The sequence below is a fragment of the Oryza sativa genome, chromosome 3, assembly GCF_034140825.1.
Source record: "Oryza sativa Japonica Group chromosome 3, ASM3414082v1".
Taxonomy (NCBI): Eukaryota; Viridiplantae; Streptophyta; class Magnoliopsida; order Poales; family Poaceae; genus Oryza; species Oryza sativa.
This window is the reverse complement of record NC_089037.1, coordinates 36,238,001-36,260,166: the sequence shown is the minus strand read 5'-3', so window position 1 is coordinate 36,260,166 and position 22,166 is coordinate 36,238,001. Positions and strand designations below refer to the sequence as shown.

Here is a 22,166-nt window from a genome sequence, read left to right as displayed (position 1 = left end):
TAGACGAACAAGAGAATTGGTTATGACAGCAAGCGAACTCGCTAACCATTAGCACTAGAGAACACATCGGTATCGTTTTCTTAAAATATGAAAAAAAAAAAAGAGGAAAAGATAACATGGTGATATTTAGCCTCCGCACCATGGGGATCCACACCGTTAGATAACTTATTCTTCGAACGAGCAGGGCCCCCATTTCAGAGGTGAGATATAAAATGGCCCTGAGCGACGATGATGATACCACTCAAAATAATGGACACAGGTAGGACGTATCGATTGGCCAAGTTTTTCGTATCAGCACCGGACCTGCAGCCCACAAGATGAACTTAATATAAGATAAATATAAGTTCAAGCAAAAGGTAAATAGTTCGTAGAGCCTACTTACAAGGTACCATTATCTCGCGTCTCAGCACGGAATTGCCGAAGCAGCCTCAGTATGGCTTTGTTCTCCTCGGCACTTTTTTCACACGAGCCATTGTGAAGATCCATCTGAAGTAGCAGACGGAACAGCTCGTCTTTCTTCTCCTGCACTAGCGTCTCAAGACTTGCAGGATCTATGTTGTTATGAACCTTGGCATCTGCGGCAGGATTTGGGCAAGGCAAACGATGCTGAAAATACAAAGAACACCGTGAATTGCATTATGAAAAGGAAACCAAATAGTAACACAAAACGCATGAGGAAACAAGTACAGTGGTAAAACTGGTTGGTTGGATAAGAAGAAGCTTTAAAGTTTGAACAGTGTCAATGTCACTTTTACATCAAGCTTTAGGCAGAATTTGGAAAACAATATTGCGTGAAAGTACATCCAAATATGAACCCATAATAATTGGACCAATTGCTGGTAAAAATCTATGGCCTTCAACTTTTTTCAAGATAATACATGCTCTATATTATGAGGGAGATTTGACACAAATGTGAGGTAAAAGAAAACCGAATTTTCAACTACATGGTCTAAGGGTCTCATCGGTTACCAAAGACTTATTATAAGCCACAACGGCTTTTATTAGTGATAAAAAAGTAATTTTTTGTCTAAAACATTTACAATGTGTTCTTAGCAACTTAAAAGCCAATGCTGAAAAAGAAACTATGTTGAAAATATCTTAAAATCAACTTCAAATTGAGTTTGAAAAATTAAAAAAAAAAGACTTTGGTTGAATTCTTTTTAGGCCTACCAATGGGCTAAAATTGTCGATAAAGCATAACAGGTTATGGTCTTGTGGTTACATTGAATTATTGGACTGGTCTTGCCCAACGGACTGTGGAGACCTGTCTAAGAGGGACATCAATCTATTGGAGCAATTTTGGTTGTGTAACTATTGTAGAAGTGCCTTTGTAGGCTTTACTGAAGCCATGCAGAAAACAAAATGGAAAAATTTACATTGCCGCTACACTAAATTTACATACATAAAAAAAAAAAAGTGGAGCCTACAGGAAAAGGGGTTAACTTATAGACATTAGCCGAATAAAGATGCAAAGAAAAGTTTTGATACAAAAATAATTACATCGGTGCATTTAATTAAGGAAACCTGAGTATCTCACTATAAAAAACAATATAATAAAAGAAATGAATTTAAGTACATGTGCTATGCATTGGAAAACTGTAATTAATTAAAGAGAGGTTGATGCTTTACTCCAGAAATCGATTTATTATTGTTGGCAAGGGGTGGTTGAGGAGTAGCGGAGGAACTGAAGTGGCGGGTATATGAGATGTGAGGCATCTCGCCACGGATAAGCATGGGCAACAGCCTCCGCTCCGCCTCCAAAGCCGGCGATGTGACCGCCGGATATACAACCCGCGGTCGCTGTAGTGCGCGACCGCAGATCTTCCGCGCCGCATAGCGAAGCGCAGCCATCGACAACTACTTCGCTGACAGTATATCGGATCGGAGCGGAGCGTATTTTCTCCTCAGACCAGACCTAATCTCTCGGGAAGGGGCTCCCTTCTCGTCAAAATCGACTCAACATATATAGTATATACGAGTACCTAACAATCGAAGATCGGTATTGGAAATAATCGGAAACGGGATCGGTAGGAAGAATCGGAAACGGTTTAGGGCACAGTTTTACCTTTTCTTTATATACGAATCCAATCGCTCTACAGGCACCTCCCCACCTCCGCCTTGGCCTTTGTGTGTTCCCAGCGGAGGCCCTTTTATTTATTTAGTTTTTTTTAGTGGCTAACACCATTCCTGTCCATGGCGGCGGCCGAAGGTGGACACAGCACCCCCACGGAGAGGAGAGGAAAGGGATTATCTCATCTCAGATGAGAGAGGAGGTTCCTATGGAGTACTAAAAGAAAAGAGGAGCAGCAGCTCGTGGGCCCAGTAAAGACCAAAATGTTGGCGGAATCAGCAACCCGGGAAAGAAATACAAGTCCACTATGACTCCCTCGGAATATTGGCTGAATCTCATCTTTTACCACAAAACCAAAACCATCTCGCTCGGTTGTTTTCGAGAATGGTTTGTTTTTTTTTTTTGACTGACGTGATGCCCAAAAACTTTCCGTAAAAACATCACATCAAATCTTTGGACACATGTATGAAGCACTAAATATAGATAAAAAAACTAATTGCACAGTAATTAGTCTATGATTAGTCCCGAGACGAATCTTTTGAGCCTAATTAGTCTATGATTAGCCATAAGTGCTACAGTAACTCACATGTGCTAATGATGGCTTAATTAGGCTCAAAAGATTCGTCTCGCGGTTTCCAGGCGAGTTATGAAATTAGTTTTTTCATTCGTGTCCAAAAACCTCTTCCGACATCCGGTCAAACGTCCGATGTGACACCAAAAAATTTTCATTTCACCAACAAAACAGGCCCATTAATATGGGAACCTACTTCTCCTCTGCCACCTTCCCCTCTCCGCTTTCTGCTCTTCCTTCTCTCTCCTCTCCACAACGGCCTCTGCTTGGGGATGACACTGTAGGGGGCGGAGCTTTGTGGCGCGGTGGAGAAGATGGGACAATGGGGGATATCGTGATGGCGCTCTTGGCGAGGCTTAGGGCCTGTTTGGAGAACTTAAGATTCTGAGAAGCAGCTGGTTGGTAACCATCTTCTGATAATCTAGGGGCCTGTTCACTTTGTTGCAAAAAAAAACCTTACTAAATTTTGGCATTGCCAAAATTTTGGCATAGTTACTAAAAGTTTGGCAACTTGCCAAAATTTTGGCATGATTTCTTATATAGTTAGCAAAATTTGGCAGCAAACTAAATGTAGCCACTTTTTTAACAACTTTACCAAAATTTGGTAAGGTTGAAAATAGCATCAAAGTGAACAGGCCCTAGAAAAGTTGGGTTTCCCAGCTTCTGGCTTGCTTATTTTCTGGATTCTACAAGTACAGTTTCTCAGAATCTGGACCAAAAGCTGGACTGTTTAGGGGAGCTTCTGATACTGTGAGAAGTTGCAGCGGCTAGAAACTCCTCCAAACAGGCCCTTAGGCTGTGTTCGCTACTCCTAGGAACATATCTCCAGCACACAGAAAACGGAGCGGTCCATTAACGTATGATTAATTAAGTATTTCCTTTTTTTTCAAAAATAGATCAATATGATTTTTAACAACTTTCGTATAGATTTTTTTAAAAAAAACGCATCGTTTAATAGTTTGAAAAGCGTGTACGTGGAACACAAGTGAGATGGGTTGGGAAACCCATCCTGCCGAACTAAGCCTAAGGCCGAGGTACTCATCCTTGAAGAACATGCCAAAGGCGCTTCATCGAGGAGAGCGCCACCCTAAGAGCAAGTATAATAGTGTGCTATAAGTATACTACTTTCTCCATTTCAGGTTATAATACTTTCTAGCATTGCCCATATTCATATAAATGTTAATGAATCTAGGCACATGCTAAAAGTCTTATAACCTGAAACGGAGGTAGTACAAATTTACGTGGAGGAGAGAGGTAACAAAAAAAATCAAGAGTATTGGCTCTCATGCAAGAACTAGCTTAACACAAGCTCTAAAACAAATACATGTTGTTTATGATAGAGAGGAAAAAAAATTGTAGCCAATCTGATAGCTAATTTATTATATATGTTGGCTTTAAGATGAGCTAATAGTAGGAAGTGGGCTCTACTATTATCCTTGCTATAAGGCTGAGTTCGTTTCTCAGGTTCCTAACCCTCCATCTCATTTTTCGCGCGCACGCTTTTTAAACTGCTAAACATTTTTTTAAAAAAGTTTCTATACGAAGGTTGTTTAAAAAATCATATTGATCTATTTATGAAAAAAAAAAAGGAAATGCTTAATTAATCACGCGCTAATGGACTACTCCGTTTTTCCCGTGTGCAGGGCATGGGTTCCAACCGTGGGAAACGAACACGGCCTAAGTAGGGTAATGGAGAAGAAATGAGGGTGGAACACCGAGAGTGCAGGAATTAAATTTAAAAAATATACCTTTATTTTTCATAATTTGTGTTTATATATATGCATGGAGCGGAATTGCGAAAATATACCTAACCCACGGTGCGGCGATGCGGGAGCGACGCGTAACCGCAGATCGAAGGCGCGGGACCAGTGGTCGTATCGGTCACGCAGGTTGGATGTGAGGGACCGACGTGGTCCCGCATATTGCGCATGCGGCATCGGCGCACTTCCGCTGGGTAGTTCAGCGGCACCGCGGTGGTTTGCGGGACCGAGCGACACCGGCTCGGTCCCGCGGAATAGATGTACGGGACGGGCTGCCACATATTGGAAACGCGGGAGCGCTCTCCTTCCCGGTAAAACCAAATCCAATCACTCCTAAACTTTTGCAAACAGTTAAAACTAATCAACCACTCCTATACTTTATGTCCAATCACTCCTAAATTTTACACACAGTTAAAGCAAATAAACACAGATTCATGTGAGTTGGGTGGGACCCCACCGGTGCACGCGCGTGGTTGCGCAGACTGGCCAAGCGGGATCGACGCGCTCCCGCGCATTGGGACTGTGGGACCAGTGCCTACTCCCTCCGTCCCAAAAAAAACTCAATTCTTGTGTTTTTGTGTTCAATGTTTGACTGTCCGTCTTATATGAAATATTTTTATGATTAGTATTTTCATTGTTGTTAGATGATAAAACATGAATAATACTTTATGCGTAACTTATCCTTTTAAAATTTTTTTATTTTTTTTTAAATAAGACGGATGATCAAACGTTGGACGCGGAAACCTACGAATTGAGTTATTTTGGGACGGAGGAAGTATACATGAAAAGAGTGTGATCATGATCTAGAGCAGTTAAAAGAGGTGCCTATACATACGTGGTAGTGCTTTACTGCTGCTGAGATAAGATGGTTCTAAATTAATCACCGCAACAGTCCGTACAGGACTATTATTCAGGTTTATTACAGAGGCACGAGCCATCTGTCAACCCAATGTGAAGTGTCAATTGTGCAACTCTTTACAATGATTAATAGCCCTGGACACAAATTGGCATATACGTGCAACCGAAGCATCACAGAATAACTGAATTGTTCAGAAGTATACCGAAGCATCGGCTTGGTGCCGCAGATTGAGGCTGCGGGACGTCTCGGTCCCGCGCCTCCGTTCTGCGCGATCGGCGGATCGGCCTGGCTGCCCATAGCACGGAACCACCTCGGTGCTGCCGATTGGGGCTGCGGGACCGTTTCGGTCCCGCCCGCATAGCCGCGCCGTGGGACCGACTCGGTTCCACACACCCAATTCGTGTGACCGAGCCGATCCCACGCCCCCGCTCCACGCGACCGCGTTCCCGCGCCACCAACCTGCATTACCAAATCGCTCTCGCGTTTCCAGCGTGCGGAGAAGGTATATTTGTGCCAAACTTTACTGTCCAGGTATATAAATGTAAATTATTGAAAAAAAAAGTATATTTTCAAATTTAATTCAAGAGTGCAGAGCCTCGATGACGGTAGACCATGCGGAGCTAACCATCACGCGTGGAGGAGATAAGGACATGGGAATCCACGGGTTCTGGTTGATCAACTAGGGGTTCTGGGTGTGGTCGGTGTGCCTAGGAGTGCTCGGGAGCCAAGGGCACGAGTCAAGTGGTGATTGTCCGAGGTTGAAGTTGGATGCAATATTGAGAGGCTGACATGTGGTGCCCACATTGCTTTCCACACGAACAAGACATGTTGGCTCTTCACATAGGCAAAACTGAAAATAGTTAAAAAAATATCTATCTTCAGTGGCAATTTTGTAAGGTCCCATTTGAATGTGATGGAATGATGAAGATTAAGTGCGCACGCAAATGAATAAGTTATTTATACATAATTAATTAAGATTTCATTATTAAAAACATAAAAATGGATTTATTTGATTTTTTTATAGTTAAGTTTTCGTGTAAAACATATCATTTAACAGTTTGAAAAGGAAGCCAAGAAAAAAAATTGTATCTTGCTGGAGTTTAGAATCTAAAAAGTACACGCGGATAATTACCAAATGTAGCAGTGGCAAATACTAGTTAAATTCCTCGTGTTAGGTACGCAGGCAGGCTAGCTAGGTCGGCCTAGCCCACTAGGGTTAGTGTTGGGCCCTAAGAGAAAAAAGTTTTTTGGAAAAGATTTTGCTAACGATTTTGCTAAACATCACGCGACAGATTACCTGCAGCCGAGAAGCGACGACTCGCGACGAGCGAACACTCGCGAACCAGACACACCCATCATCTTATTCCACATTAAGCCCAGCTATAATTGGGCTGGGCATAAGCAGATGTCCACCATGTTCGATAGCAGTGTTCAGATTTTACAGTTCGAGCAGTTGCAGAAAACTCTAAGATTTTTTTAGTACAAAGCACAACTTCCTGCCTGGCTTTAGCTTCTTTTTGGGACTGAAGTTTGCTGAGCTAGCGCTGCTTCCTTCTTAATCTCTTTGTTAATTACTTAATTTCATGAGAAAGTGTAGTGTAGGGCATCACATAGTCTAGGAATTGGATTTCAACTCTGCGTAGTGGGAGTGCCACAATGCAATGCAACCTCAAACTTTGCTTCATTATTATACTATCCATGCATTTTGAAACTCTGCACATCGTGGAATTTAGTGCGCAAGTCTCTGAAGGCCTTCTCTGCATCTTCATGCTTCATCATGAACCACTATATATATGCTTTGGTGGAGTATATTTTAACTAGTTAGTTAACATCTGGAACTAACTGAAAGCGAAGCTGTTAGGAGTAGTTTAATCTTGATCCACGTCTACATGCACACAGTTGTGAATAATTCACTATTCTTATCACTGATAGTGGCGACGGTTGAGTATCTTATCATGAATTCATGATCAGACTCACCAGTCACCAATGCTTGCTAGCTTCAATGCTTTGCTTGTGGAGATCCATGGAGATTTTGATCGATCAATTAGCTTTTGATTTGAGAAAAAAAAAAAGGGCTCATGTGTACTCATGTTATTGCAACTTTACACGCGCTGGAGCTAGAAATAGTGATCAATCAATCAATCGACATCTGCTTCGATCTGCGAGAGAAAGTGCGTCATCTGAAGAAAAGTTGAAACTTCGTGGAGGTTTCAATTAGCTTGCGCATCTTGTGGTCCATGTGTGCAAACATTTTGTGAGTAGTGGAGATGATAATTACATGATAGATACATTTATATATATTTATTCAGCCTAGCTAGCTGAATGAATGGCCAGAAGAAATAATTAAACCGCTAAAAAAAGATTAATGTTAAATGAGACTAATTAATATATTTAATGGACTGTACTACCTAACGAGAGGGGATATGATCAGTCTCCACCCTTCAGCCACACAACCATAGCATCCAATGAACTGGTCCCTGAATTGCTTTCTGCTGATACATCCAAAATTTCTCTCAAGTTGTCACTGATATTACGAACTAGATTATCTGGGGCTAATTATAACATGGTCCACTGGTCCATGCATAATTCTTGTGCATAATACTGTAGACTGAATTTAGATCCATTTATATGATGATGATGATTAATTTCTACTACCATTGCCAGTGCTCTCATATATATCTCCTGTCCTTCTCTTGTCACTCTCATATATGTGCTCTCTGTCATACATCCACTCGATTGCATGCACTAGTAGTGTTATTTCAGCTAGAAGAGTCAAGCAACTGGACGAACTGATTGTAACAAAAGGGACTGGTCGATCTACCCATGTTGTCAACACAACACTACTCCAGTTGATAGCACTAGCAGCTTGCATGCATGTGAAATAATGCCACTGTATAGTAGCTGGCATATGCATATATACGCCCCTGCATCACTAAAAGCTAGCTAGTAGCTACTCTCTCCGTTTCACAATGTAAGTCATTCTATCATTTCCTATATTCATATTGATGTTAATGAATCTAGACATATATATCTATTTAAATTCATTAACATCACTATGAATATAGAAAATGCTAGAATGACTTACACTGTGAAACGGAGGAAGTACGAGCCTGCATATGCAATCTAGTACCTCCCGCAAAAACTTTATTCCTAGCTATGAATGAATTTAGACAAATATTTAACCAATTGTAAAATCAGAAATGAATCTTTTTGAAACAGATGTAGCAAATACTAGGAGCTAGTATTTATCCAGTTGTATAGTCGATCGGAAATGATTTCAGACTTCATCGTTTCGCTTATTGACGGAATAAGCGAAACGGCATATTTACAAATAAAAAATAATTTATAAATAAAACTTTTATATATGTATTCTTAGCAATCTAAAAACAAAGACTAAAAAATAAACTACGATGAAAAACCTCAAAATTAACTCTAAATTTAAATTTAAAATTTAAAATTTTAATTTATAAGCATAAGTATAAATCAAAAGATGAGGCTAGAAGTATTTTGGGGGACAGATCGAGTAGCAGATATATATAGGTGCGAATGTACTGGCCATTTGCACTGTACTGGTGATGCAGTGGATTATTTTCTCAAAGATAGATATCATGAAATCAGGGACAATCACTTCGAAAGCTGCCTCACTATGGTCTTGTTTAGATCTAAAAAATTTTCGCCAAAAACATCACATCAAATATTTGAACACATGTACGAGACATTAAATATGGGGAAAAAACCAATTACACAGTTTGCATGTAAATTGCGAGAAGAATCTTTTGAGCCTAATTACGTCATAATTTAACAATGTGATGCTACAGTAAATATTTGCTAATGACGAATTAATTAGACTTAATAAATTTATCTCGTAGTTTATAGGCGGAATATATAATTTGTTTTGTTATTAATCTACATTTAATACTTCAAATGTGTATCCGTATCCTTTAAAAACTTTACACTCAAAAAACTAAAAAACTAAAGACACCCTATACCCATATACTGCACCAGTACTGCAAGCGCACACACGCAGCATATTACTCCCTAACAACCCTGCACCATCATTAGGTTTTTGTTACTTTGTTTAGCTCTCTGTTTGTTTGTGAGTTTGTTGCGAGACTGTTAGTACACATGATATGATGGCAAAACGCACTAGATTAATCTCTGCTTAATTAGTTTGCATCATATATAGCTGTGACCCCATGCATATATATCTAGATCCCGGGTTGAAATTTACAGAACATGATCGAGCTAGATGAGCTAGCAGCATGATCCACTATCTTTCTTCTTCATCTACATGCTGTTGTGTTTGGATGTACATGTATGCATGCATGCATGTAGGACGTTTTTAGATAATGATGCATGTAGGGGCCAGATTGATTTCCATTATCTCTCAAAAATCTACTAGTACATGCTGAAATGAATTAAAGTTGTGTGTGAAACATGGGGGGATGCTGAGGTCAAGTCATGGAGAGGACCCATAGTAAAGAAGAGATGACGAATGGAAGAAGAAAGGTAGCTGCAGAGACGACATACGTACATTGCATTTGATAGCTAGGCACTGGTGCAGAAGACATTTGTTGTGTGTGCTTGTGTGTCATTGATATGATACAGTACACTACTTCTAGTCACTACTAGGTGGTATCTAGGGCAGGTAGTGGTGGTTTGTGCTTTTACTCCAAAGTTGCATTGCTGCATTCCACTATTCTATAGCTGCTGTTTGTAGTGGTTTACTTGAGCGCATTATCTCGTAAAAAAAATCTCAAGGTTTTACTGCAGAGAGAGAACCTGTAGCAGCTACCACAATTAATTTTAAACATGCTAGCTGCTTAGTATGCTTAGTGAAATATACTAAGGCTGTTGGTAATTAAGCTACTTCTGGGTCGTTGACATGAAAAACGAGGCATATAGGAATTGGGACAACAGAAAAACGTCTAAGAATCTTTCTGCTAGATTCAAAGGTGGTGGCTTAGTTTGTTTGAATTTGAAGTCTCACCATTTTAATTATTTGATATTAGATTCATTCGTAATATTTACGTTTTTTTTAATTGTGACAGCACACAGCAGACAACGCATAGCGCAGGACTGTGAAAAGTGAACCAGGCAAGACGTGGCAGTACTATGCATACTGTACACCAAGTACTCCAGCTAGCGTGCAGTACAGTGGCCGTGCTGACCGTGCATGCATGCACAGGCTAAGGCTAGTACAGGGATCAGCTGGAGTCTGGACGAGCATGCAAAAGAGTGAGACAACAAGACAAGATGATGCATCTGTTTGCAGCTGTAGCAACAGTTGCAACCAGTACTGAGGTATTACTCCCTCAGTCCCATAATATAAAGGATATTAAGTTTTTGTTTGAATTATTTAACCACCTATCTTATTTAAAAAATTTGTGCAAATATAAAAAATAAAAAGTTGTGCTTAAAGTGCTTTGGATAATAAAGTAAGTCACAGGAAAAAAAATAATTCCAAAAAATTTTGAATAAGACAAGTGGTCAAACAGTGCAAGTAAAAACTCAAAATTTCTTGCATTATCGAACGGAGGGAGTAGTAGCTGTGTGGCAGCGAGTAGCTCACAAAATTTAACAATTTGACCCTTTTACAAAAACTATTTTTATAAATAAATCATTACCAAAACTTATTTAAAAAATGACTCTTTTATTCAGCACCAAATCATCTGGCGTTGAACTTAGACACCTCAGCGCCACGTCAACTGGCGCTGAATGCTGTGCCACCGCGGATGGGAGGCTAAGTCAGTGTGCCAACGCACATTCATCGCCATGCTATTTAGCGCTGATATGTCTAAGTTCAGCATCATACGATTTGGCGCTGAAAAAAAAAGATCATTTTTGAAATAAGTTTTGGTAGCGGTTCATTTATAAAAATAGATTTTTTTTGCAAAGGTTCCAATTGTCAAAATTTGTGGCGAGTAGCTAGCTGCTTTGGTTGCACGCATCGCATTGCATGGGGAGCAGCGAGTTTGGCTGTGCGTTGGCACGTGAAATCTATCGGACCGTCAATGGCAACAAGACCACACATGCACAAGACACCATTGAATTCAAAGCTGACTAGGAATACATCATTTTCGGTCCTTGCCATTCATTTGCATGCGTGCATATGCCTCATCCGTTCATCGCTATTCACGGCATATACCCTGTTCGTTTCAAAATAAATATTTTCTCTATTTTAAAATAAATATCCCTATTAGGTTTATCTATTTTAAAACGAACATTGTATACTGTAGCTATAGCACCGACAATCTTGTGACGACCCGCGTTGAATTTTTAGTACATATATCTGATATTGAGAATGACCATGTACTAGTATATATACAAATGTGTGTAGTGTACTGTTCCCTCTATAAAGAAAAGTTAGGTGTATCACTTTTATCATTAAAACAAAGGAGAAATTAATTCATCTTGTGTATAATAAAAATCAAGTAGTCTTTGTATATATGAAACTAATGGGTATTTATATGCTTTTTGGGTTCCAATTAAATATTTAATTTATCTTTTCATTATACTAAATCTCAGATACATGAAACTATAAACATAGCTAACGGATAAACCAAAATATAAAATAAGTTTAATATTTTTGGAACGTACGTAGCTGCTCCATGTTGTCCAAAACATGAGTCAATCAATCAACACATGCTGTACATACGCAACGTAGGGAGGGGGAGGCCCTTCCCTTGTCGGATCCACACACGCATATGCAAATGCATGCACTTGTCCATTTTGCAGCTTTGACTACTTGTGTGTGTGTGTGTAATTTGTTTGACCGGGTGTTCAGCAGCTGGCTGCATGCATGGTATGCAGGCCGGAGATGTACCAACACGACGCCATATATTCCGGGTTCTCAGGATCTGCATCCATCTCCAGCAAATAAAGCAACATATAGCCAAAAGGCACGTGCTGTCGCTGCTCATATATGACGATTATTACTTAATTAAACTGCCTCTTGCTTACTCCTAAGTATTCACATACACTGGTGGAGAAACCATCTTTGGTCGGTCGCCCGAAATCCACAATAGTCTCGGTTCCACTAAAAACCGGGACTAAAGATGATTTTTAGTCCCGGTTGGTGGCTACAGCGGGCATATTTGATCTTTAGTCTCGGTTGGTGTTACCAACCGGGACTAAAAATGATCTTTAGTCCCGGTTCTAAATCTGTCAGGCCTTATCAGGCCCCCCGATATCTTTAGTCCCGGTTGATAACACCAACCGGGACTAAAGATAGGATATTTAGTCCCGGTTGGTGTTACCAACCGGGACTAAAGATCCCAGGGATCTTTACTCCCGGTTGATAATATCAACCGGGAATAAAGCGTACGCACCAGCCCACGCACAAGCGCATGCGTATATATATATATATATATATATATGCGGTTTGCCGCTTATTTTTTCTCATCACATCCTCCAATAACCATGTAATTGCTCCCTCCGTTTTATATTATAAATCGTTTTGGACCTTTTTTTATCTTAATCGAACTTTTTTATATTTAAATAAATCTATAGAAAAATTTAGCAACGACCAAATCAATTTAAATATAATATAAAATATATTTTAATAATATAATTGTTTTGTGTCGAAAATATTATATTTTTCTATAAACTAAGTCAAACTTTTTAAGTTTGACTGGAAAAAAAATCCATGATACCAGCGAAAATGACAGTACTCTGTCTCGGAGTCATCATGTGCCATATCTATTGATATATTTAAGACCATGCATATATGGCCGATTGATCCAGGTCAGGTCCAATTCGGTATGATACGATCGATCATCTCTTGATGATCTGATTAACTCAATCAGGGGCAATATCGATCGATCGAGCAAGTGGAACATGCAGATGCAGTGCACCAATAATATCGACAGCAACAGCACCTGACTATTTCTTGTCCTGTCGAGATCTGTAATCCCTCAATTCCTTCGTCTCTGCATCCGGTTACCCTGTCCGCTAGCTTCCGGCCGGCCGGACCTCTCTGTCTATGTGGGCCCTTGCACTTGGAAAAAGAAACCACACACCGTCACAAGTGTTCAGAAAAAGGAAAGGTCCAGCGCCATGGAGCGGCGAGGCTAGAAATTGGTGCTCAATTTAGCAAATTAACCTTTGCATCGCTTTCGCACGCTGTGTGTGTTCGTTTCAGTGTCCTGTCTCCTGTGCCCGGTCGTCGTCTAAGCTAGTACTCCCTCCATCCCATAATATAAGGAATTTTGAGTTTTTACTTACAACGTTTGACCATTCGTCTTGTTCAAAAAAAATTTTGAAATTATTATTTATTTTATTTGTGACTTACTTTATTATCTACAGTATTTTAAGCACAACTTTTCGTTTTTTATATTTGAAAAAAAAATTGAATAAGACGAGTGGTCAAACGTTGCAATCAAAAACTCAAAATCCCTTATACTCCCTCCGTTTCGAAATGTTTGACACCGTTAACTTTTTATCACATGTTTGACCGATCGTCTTATTAAAAAATTTAAGTAATTATTAATTCTTTTCCTATCATTTGATTCATTGTTAAATATATTTTTATGTAGGCATATAATTTTACATATTTCACAAAAGTTTTTGAATAAGACGAATGGTCAAACATATGCTAAAAAGTCAACGGTGTCAAATATTTTGAAACGGAGGGAGTATTATGGAACGGAGGGAGTAGCTAGTTAGCTACAAGAGCTTAATTTGTACTCCCTTCTTCCCTAAATGTTTGACACCGTTGACTTTTTAAACATATTTGACCGTTCGTTTTATTCAAAAACTTTTGTGATATGTGTAAAACTAGATGTATACATAAAAGTATATTTAACAATAAATCAAATGATAGAAAAGAATTAACAATTACTTAAATTTTTTAATAAGACGAACGGTCAAACATTTTTTAAAAAAATCAACGGCGTCAAACATTTTGAGATGAAGGTAGTACAAGCTAGCCACAGATCACGCGTCCTAATCACGATCTTGCTGGTTAATTTGACAGCACTAGCTAGGACATGCTGATCTACTTTATATTCAATCATGGAGGTTCATCGAATTGAATCGCAACAACAATTTTGTGGTGAAAAAGAAAACGTACTTTAAGTTTAGTTTATAGATGGATTAATTACATCGCTGTACGATGCCTATCTACGCTGGAAGTCAAAAGATCAGATTTACTCTCTAACATTATTTGATAATTGGCCATTGAATAATACACGTTGAGATTCATGCTGACCGTTAGAGACAAGCGCCGAGATTCGTACCATGCTGGGAAACAAAAATCATGTGTGTGTTCATATATCTACTGAGCTGCCGCGGGTTTATATAGTTGCTTATAACTTATGCTATTATAATTATATACTACGTACTAGTTATATTGTAATTATACTTGATATTTTTAGGATTTTTATGTCAATGTTAGTTAGGCTATCCCAAGAAAAAAAATGATAATATTAAGCATGACTTTATGTTCGCTCAATCGTGAATGCGTCAGGCATCATGGTGTTCGACACAAACTAATCACCGTCCAATTTTAGTGGTGTGATTTTTCAAAACAAAAGTTGCTTTCCCTTTTGATCCCAATCAAGCCGTTAACCTGATTGGCACTGCCTGCTCTTTTTTTTGCCCTTTCTGTTAGCTGGTAGGCCTCTGATATGGCCGCATGCGCAAAAAGGTTCAGATATACTCCCTCCATTTCAAAATGTTTGACACCGTTTCACTTTTTAGTACGTGTTTGACCATTTGTTTTATTGAAAAAATTCAAGTAATTATTTATTCTTTTCATATCATTTGATTCATTGTTAAATATACTTTCATGTACACATATAGTTTTACATATTTCATAAATTTTTTTTAATAAGACGAACGGTCAAATATGTGCTAAAAAGTCAATGGTGTCAAACATTTTGAAATGGAGGGAGTATTTTTCTTAGCATTTTTAAGGCTGTAAATTAAAACAAGCTCGGCCCATCCAATGTGTGATCATCAGAGTGAGCATGCATTTCTGTCCTCCTCGATTGGCCACCGTACCAGCAGCAGTCCATCATATACGTGCAACATATATATATATATATATATATATATATATATATATATATATATATATATATATATATATATATATATATATATATATATATATATATATATATATATATATATATATATATATATATATATATATATTCCCCTCCCTTCCCAAATATAAGTGCCATCTTTGCTAAAACATAAACCTTTTTAATTAAATTATTTAGTATAAATATTAAAGTTGAAAATAAAAAAAAGACTTTGACGACCCATCCCATTAAACGAGGATGGTTAAGACAAAAAGGTGATTGATTTACGAAATTTAAATGGAAACTGATTAGTGGAAAAAGTGGTATTCTGAACAATGCTAGACGTGAAAAACTGCTTATATTTTGATATAAATTTCAAATGCTAGACGTGGTACATTGTATTTTTTAAAAAAATAAAGGGAGTATTTCCAGGTTGCTTAGTACTCCATTCGTCCTATTTTAAGTGCAACCATGAGATTCTATGTCCAACTTTAAATAATTAGTATTTTTAATGTTATAGGATGATGAAACATAAAACGTACTTTACGCGTGACTTATGTTTTCAAATTTTTTTCAAAAAATTTAAATAAGACGGACAATCAAAATTAAGCACGAAAAATCATGGCTGCACTTAAAATGAGACGGAGAAAGTAGAGATTACAATGAGGAGAAAAGACTATGGTGTCGATCAGTCGTCCGTCATTGATTCCGACATTCCGTGTGTTTCATTCGTCGAGTTGTCGTACAGGGTCTAGCTAGCTGCATGTAGAATAAGGGCTCACTCGGCTTCTACATGGGAAAAAAAAGAAAGAGGCGTGAGCTAAGTGTTTAGGGGATGTTTAGATCAAGGGGTGTAAAGTTTTGGCGTGTGTCACATCGGCTATTATATAGGATATTCGGGAAGTAATAAAACTAATTGCATAATCCGACAGTAGACAACGAGACGAATTTATTAATTAAGCCTAATTAATCCATCATTAGCAAATATTTTCTGTAGCACCACATTATCAAATCATGGAGCAATTAGGCTTAAAAGATTCGTCTCGCAAAGGAGTATTTAATATTTTATGCAGATATTCAAACGTTCGATGTGACATGGTGTAAAATTTTTATGTGGGAACTAAACATGGCTTTAGTCTGATACGAAATTGGTGTATATAGGAACTCAATCCACCAGTCCATAGGATTTGATGTTCCAAATGCCAATGGTATGTATAGAATTACAATCCTCTATTTTTCCTAGGGTGCAAATTAAAGGAGGCCTAAACGTACGTACGCAAGCACGGAGGGTGGATATAGTGATGTAGACCTGTAACGACGAGTGCAACAGATACGCATGGTTCGCACGCACGTACGCAGCCGATGATGAATTCAGGGAGGGAGAGACAGGAGAAGCACATACGCACGCATGAACATATCGGCCGGTAACCAAGACGTCGACATACACAGAGCACGTGCATTACAGATAGGCATTACCGTCCTAAAATATAACAACTTTTAATTAGACGAGACATATAATCTATTTTAGCAGGATATGTTCTGTCCATCAAAAAGTTGCTATATGAGCACTGCAGTCTGCAAAACTAAAATGGAGCTGAATTTGTTTGAAAACTACACCCTCTACTATATTTTCTTTAGCTCATTTTATTTATCCTAAATAAGTTTTTTAAGTAACCAATGTATTTAAGTTTATAAAAGTGTAAAATAATTATATTAGGAGTAAATAAAGTAAGAAATAATTATAGTGAGATTTGATAAAGTAGAGATATTTTTTTTTGTGTTGTATTGATATCTGTAAGATAATGAAAAATAAACTTATTTGAAACGGAGAGAGATGGATAAAGTGGTGGGGAGGTGAAAGAAATATAGTGGGAAAAATAAGAAAGATTCGCGGAGTGAAAGCAAAGCGAGGCAAGGCAAGAGGGCGGCGACAAGACAAGCAGGGGAATTGAAGAGGAGGGAAGGGGAGGGACAGGCGGCGGACCGGCGGTGAAAGGCGAAAGCGAAGGTGGTGGGATTCTGTCCTCCCCAAAGGGGGAAGAATATCATCATCCATCGCAAAAAAGCCACTTTCCCACAAAAATAAAAAAGCCCACTCACACTCACGTCCATCGTCGTCCCTACCCTAGCTATGACATCTCTCATCTCATCCCATCTCATCTCTCTCATCCCCAGGCCCCCACACTATCCATCATCTACTCGATCGTGTACTCGTAACAGCATTGTATTGTATGCCAGGTTCTCCTAAATTCGATCCATCGCTTTCTACTCTACGCTCCTACCATAGTGCTAGTAGGCAATAAAATGGCAGTTTCATGCAATATCATACTCCATGATCATCATTCAGGCAGGCCTAGCTAGCTCCTGATCATCTAGCAGTACACGTTGCATGTTCCATCGCCATCGATCTCAACTTGTCAACACTCACACAAACACGCACATGTACACACAAAACAAACCCACCTCACCAGTGCTTGTAGCTATATATAGCTTGTTGATCCTGATATTGCTAGCCCACTTAATCTAATTCAGCCCCTGTCATTTTCCAACCACGCACGCACGCAGCTTCAGCCACTGACGCCCCAACTTGCAGCGCGTAGCGTATGATCAGCAGCATATAGCTAGGCCAATTCGGTCCGTACGATCAACGATCGATCGATGCATGTGTCCGCGCCATGCGTCGCCGTGTACCCAAAACCAAAAGCGTACGTGCACGATCGTAAACGACGTCGTCCTACACGACGTCGACGGCGACATCGTGACCATCGGGCGGCGGCAGCGGCGCGATGAGGCGCTTGCACTCGTCGTCGTCGCCTTCGGCGGCGGCGGCGATCATCTCGAGGCCGGTGAGCTTCTTGGCGCGGAGGGCCTCGAGGTGCCAGTCGGTGCGCCACACGACGGCGAGGAGGACCAGCGCGACGCAGGCGGCCTGCGCGGAGAGGAGGCCGTACCAGAGGCCGCCGAAGCCGACGCGGGCGCCGAACGCCAGGGTGACGGCGACGGGGGTGCCGACGAGGTAGAAGGAGAGCAGGTTGATGCGCGCGCCGACGGCCGGCCTCGCCGTGCCGCGCAGCACGCCGCAGCCCGTGGTCTGCGGGCAGTTGCCCAGCTCGCACAGCCCCAGGATGGGCATCGCCGCCGCCGCCAGCCTCACCACCGCCGCCTCCCGCGTGAACAGCTCCACCCACTCCCGGCTGAACGCCGCCGTCCACGCCACGTGCACCACCCCGATCACCACCGCGCACCCCAGCGCCACCATCGCCGCCATCCTCGCCCTCCTCGGCTTCCCTCCCCCCAGTTCATTCCCCACCTGCATCATCACCAATCAAACAAAATTGAAAGTTTAATTGAAATTAGAACGATAAAAGTTGAAAGTTTATGCGTGTAGGAAAGTTTCGATGTGATAAAAAAGTTGAAAGTTTGAAGAAAAAGTTGGGAAGTAAACCAGATCAACATTGCAACTCCTGATTCAATTCTGCACTGTACAACGCATGACAAATTGACAATTCACAAACAGTGGATGAACAGCGACATCGCGGTGTGCAAATTCTGTCTTTTCTCCGAACACCTACAGTGCAGCTGTGAGCTTCACTGGCACCCAGAGGAAGCACTGTTCGTGTGCACTGTGCTGACATGCACGAGCAATGACAAGACCAACCACCAATGGCCAGAGGAAGAAACAAACCAAAAAAAAAAACCCACAAGCTTTGTCCCGTTTCGCATGCAGTAAATAGTGCTACTAAAATCGATTCTCTGATAGAAATGGTATCCGGCAACCAGCCTTTAAAAGAAGGGGGTGATTCTGTACAAAATCAGCAAAAATTCAGAATTTTGTCGCTTCTCTCGCTTGCTTTGCCCGTTGATTGATGTGTGTAGGGAAGATGATGAACATGTTCAAGATTTGGTTATATATCCATGCTATAAAAAAAAAGAGAGATGAATCTGTTGCTACAATGTTGGTATCTGTTACTACTATACATCGAAAATTCAGTCTTAGGAGTATCTAGCTCATCAACACACACTTAGCCACATGATTTCGCGATTGACGAGTGTGTGGCAGGAAGCAATTAGGATAAACTTGTTGTGCTAAGGTTGCACTTATCTTCTTGTGCCAAGATTGGGACACAAATCTGTTCACGAAGATATATATATCTATCTTGATAGATTCAGTCGTTTCGCTTGTTTGTATCTGAACTTGAGCTATTCTATAAGTTCAGATAACAGTGACACCAGCAAACAAGAAGGAGGATTAAAAACATCTAGCTCGGCGCAAATTATGCTATATGCCTAGTACTATATGATGATGTTGCCCAGCACTAGCTCATAACAAACTCGCTCACTGAATTTTCTCGAAAGTATAACAACCCTACCCGTTGACGAATTAACTCCGGCGATGTGAACTCAAAGCAAAATCTCAGCCTGAGCTGTTGACATTCGGATTGGCACGAATCAAAATAAAAGTGGCAATGTGCCAAATATTCGTGTGTAAAGATGTTGGCAAGCTGACCATGGTTGTGGCTTTTTAGAGCAAGGTTAGTATAGCCAACTACTAACTCCAATTCACCTATAGCCATCTAATAGTTAATTCATACAATGGTTGCTTACTATATTATTAGTATATGGTTTCACTGTTATACACACATTGTCTTTTAGAGTTCGTGCTGCAGCTGACCTAATAATCTGCTATTGTAGCTAGAGGATTTTAGTTTCGTTTTCACGAATCTTGATGCAATACCTTTATTTTTTTCCCGTTGGGATGCAGTGACTGATATGAGTGATTAGTGCAAATTAAGTTGGTGAGTGATGAGAGGCGTACCCGAGTAGAGACACAGGCGGCGAGCGCCATGGGCACGGTGTACATGAGGCTCGTGGTCTGGATGAGCACGCCGGCGGCGCCGACCGCGGCGGCGGGGTCCGGCAGGTACCCGGCGAGCACGGTGACCACCTCGTACCACCACCACTCGAGGCAGACGCCGACGCAGCTGGGCACGGCGAGGCGGACGAGGCCGGCGAGGCCGCTCGCCACGGCGGCGGGGCGCGCCCAGCCCTTCCACGTGGCGTCGCAGGCGCGCGACCAGCGGATGTAGGCGAGGAGGAAGAGGACCATGTTGGTGTTGGTGAGCGCCTGCGCGGCCGCGACGCCGCGCACGCCGAAGCCGAGGCCGAACACGAGGAGCACGTTGAGCGGGACGTGGAGCGCGACGGCGATGGCGGAGCAGGCGGCCATGGGCTTGGTGATCCCCTGCGAGCGGAGGTAGACGCGCAGCGGCTGGAGCACGGCGCTGGCGGCGAGGTCCGGGAGCGCGTAGGCGGCGTACGCGGCGGCGGAGGCGGAGATGGTGGGGTCCTGGCCGAGCGCGACGAGGATGGGGCCGACGTGAAGCCAGAGCAGCGCGATGGGCAGCGCGGCGAGGGTGAGCAGCAGGACGGCGCGCTGGAGCGAGAGCGTGAGGAGGTCGTAGTTCTTGGAGCCGAACGCCTGGGCGCAGAGCGGCTCGAGGCCGGAGGCGAGGCCGAAGAGGACGCTGTGGCCGGTGATGTTGGTGAGGCCGATGGCGAGCGCGCCGCCGGCGAGGTCGAGCGGGCCGAGGCGGCCGAGGCAGAGCACGGACACCATCGCGCGCAGGTAGACGACGCAGTTGAGCGCCGTGATCGGCGCCGCCATCCCCCACAGCTCACGCAGCTCCGACGCCACCGACGGCTGGTCGTCCCCGTCGTCATCCACCGCGCCGTCGCCCTTGCCGCCCTCCCCTTGCTGCTGCTGCGCCTTCCCCTGCAGCGGGATGGCCATGGCAAATCTTGGATGTCTTTGATTCTACTTTGTAGCTTTGCTGTCTCCGAGCTATGCTGCCTCCCTCCAGGCTTGCACCCTCCCCACTCCATCCACTATATATGGCTTGACCCCTCTCATTCCATTGCTGCGTGCCTGCGTCTGCTCCTCTCCTCACTGTTCCTCACTCCTTTTTTTTTTTTCTGTTGTTGTATTTTATTCTCTTTATTTTTCTTAAAAAAATAAAAGGACAGAAAATCCCTCCAAATACGAATGGCCGTGCATAACGCATAACGCGTAACTTGCCATTAGCACATTAAGGCTGTGTGCTTAGATCAAGGCGTAAAAAGTTTTAACTTGTCATATTAGATATATGGACACATATTTAAAGTATTAAACGTAGATTAATAACAAAAATAAATTATAGATTCCGCTTATAAACTACGAGACGAATTTACTAAACCTAATTAATCTGTTATTTACAAATATTTAATGTATTACCACTTTGTTGTCCCGCTCTCGACGCTTGGGATTCACTCTAAATTCTCGTGGATTTATTATACGCTTCTTCCAAACACGAGGAGATTATGGCCTTTTTCAGTGTCGCAACAAGTCAATGGAACACTCCCTCCGGTCTCATTTTAATTAACGTTTTAGACAATGACACGGTCTACAAAATATATATTTGACCTTATTTTTCTATTATAATATATACAATAAATATATGTATGTTTACTTTTATTATAGTGATTTGAAATACAAATCTATATATGTTGTTATAGTTCCTTTAAACTAAATATTTTTAAAGTTTTTGATGGTCAAAATTATAAAAGTTTGATCTTAATCTTGTCTAAAACGTCAATTAATATGGTACCGGAGGGTCAAGATTCTTCTTTAATTCTTCGGTCTACAAAAATTTTACATCCCTTCACATCAAACGTTTAAACATCTGCATGAAGTATTAAATATAGGCTAAAAAAAACTAATTATACAGATTGTGACTAATTTGCGAGACAAATCTTTTGAGCCTATTTGCTCCATGATTTGACAATATGGTGCTACATTAAACATTTGCTAATGACAGATTAATTAGACTTAATAAAT

At 41.2% G+C, this 22,166-nt stretch overlaps 2 protein-coding genes across 2 annotated transcripts; both read right to left on the bottom strand.

The window, feature by feature from the left end:
- LOC4334723 (uncharacterized) lies at positions 1-2,120 on the bottom strand. The gene is made up of 4 exons (XM_015772713.3): positions 2,066-2,120; positions 1,630-1,982; positions 383-606; positions 1-303 (listed from the first exon to the last, which is right to left on the bottom strand). The coding sequence occupies exons 2-4, from the start codon at positions 1,849-1,851 to the stop codon at positions 195-197; spliced, it is 555 nt and encodes a 184-aa protein (XP_015628199.1). The 5' UTR covers positions 1,852-1,982; positions 2,066-2,120; the 3' UTR covers positions 1-194.
- A 15,477-nt stretch (positions 2,121-17,597) lies between these two features.
- LOC4334722 (protein DETOXIFICATION 54) lies at positions 17,598-21,151 on the bottom strand. Its single transcript, XM_015776661.3, has 2 exons — positions 20,109-21,151; positions 17,598-18,602 (listed from the first exon to the last, which is right to left on the bottom strand). The coding sequence occupies exons 1-2, from the start codon at positions 21,081-21,083 to the stop codon at positions 18,027-18,029; spliced, it is 1,551 nt and encodes a 516-aa protein (XP_015632147.1). The 5' UTR covers positions 21,084-21,151; the 3' UTR covers positions 17,598-18,026.
- Between the last annotated feature and the right edge of the window lie 1,015 nt (positions 21,152-22,166).

What these genes read in the sequence shown, in the direction of transcription:
- LOC4334723 (XM_015772713.3), bottom strand. Translation starts at nt 1,851, where the DNA reads ATGGCTGCGCTTCGCTATGCGGCGCGGAAGATCTGCGGTCGCGCACTA. An exon ending in ATAATAAATCGATTTCTGGA is followed by an intron (nt 607 to 1,629) that starts GTAAAGCATCAA and finishes TTGTATTTTCAG; the next exon opens with CATCGTTTGCCTTGCCCAAA. An exon ending in ACGCGAGATAATGGTACCTT is followed by an intron (nt 304 to 382) that starts GTAAGTAGGCTC and finishes TGTGGGCTGCAG; the next exon opens with GTCCGGTGCTGATACGAAAA.
- LOC4334722 (XM_015776661.3), bottom strand. Translation starts at nt 21,083, where the DNA reads ATGGCCATCCCGCTGCAGGGGAAGGCGCAGCAGCAGCAAGGGGAGGGC. An exon ending in CCGCCTGTGTCTCTACTCGG is followed by an intron (nt 18,603 to 20,108) that starts GTACGCCTCTCA and finishes GTGATGATGCAG; the next exon opens with GTGGGGAATGAACTGGGGGG.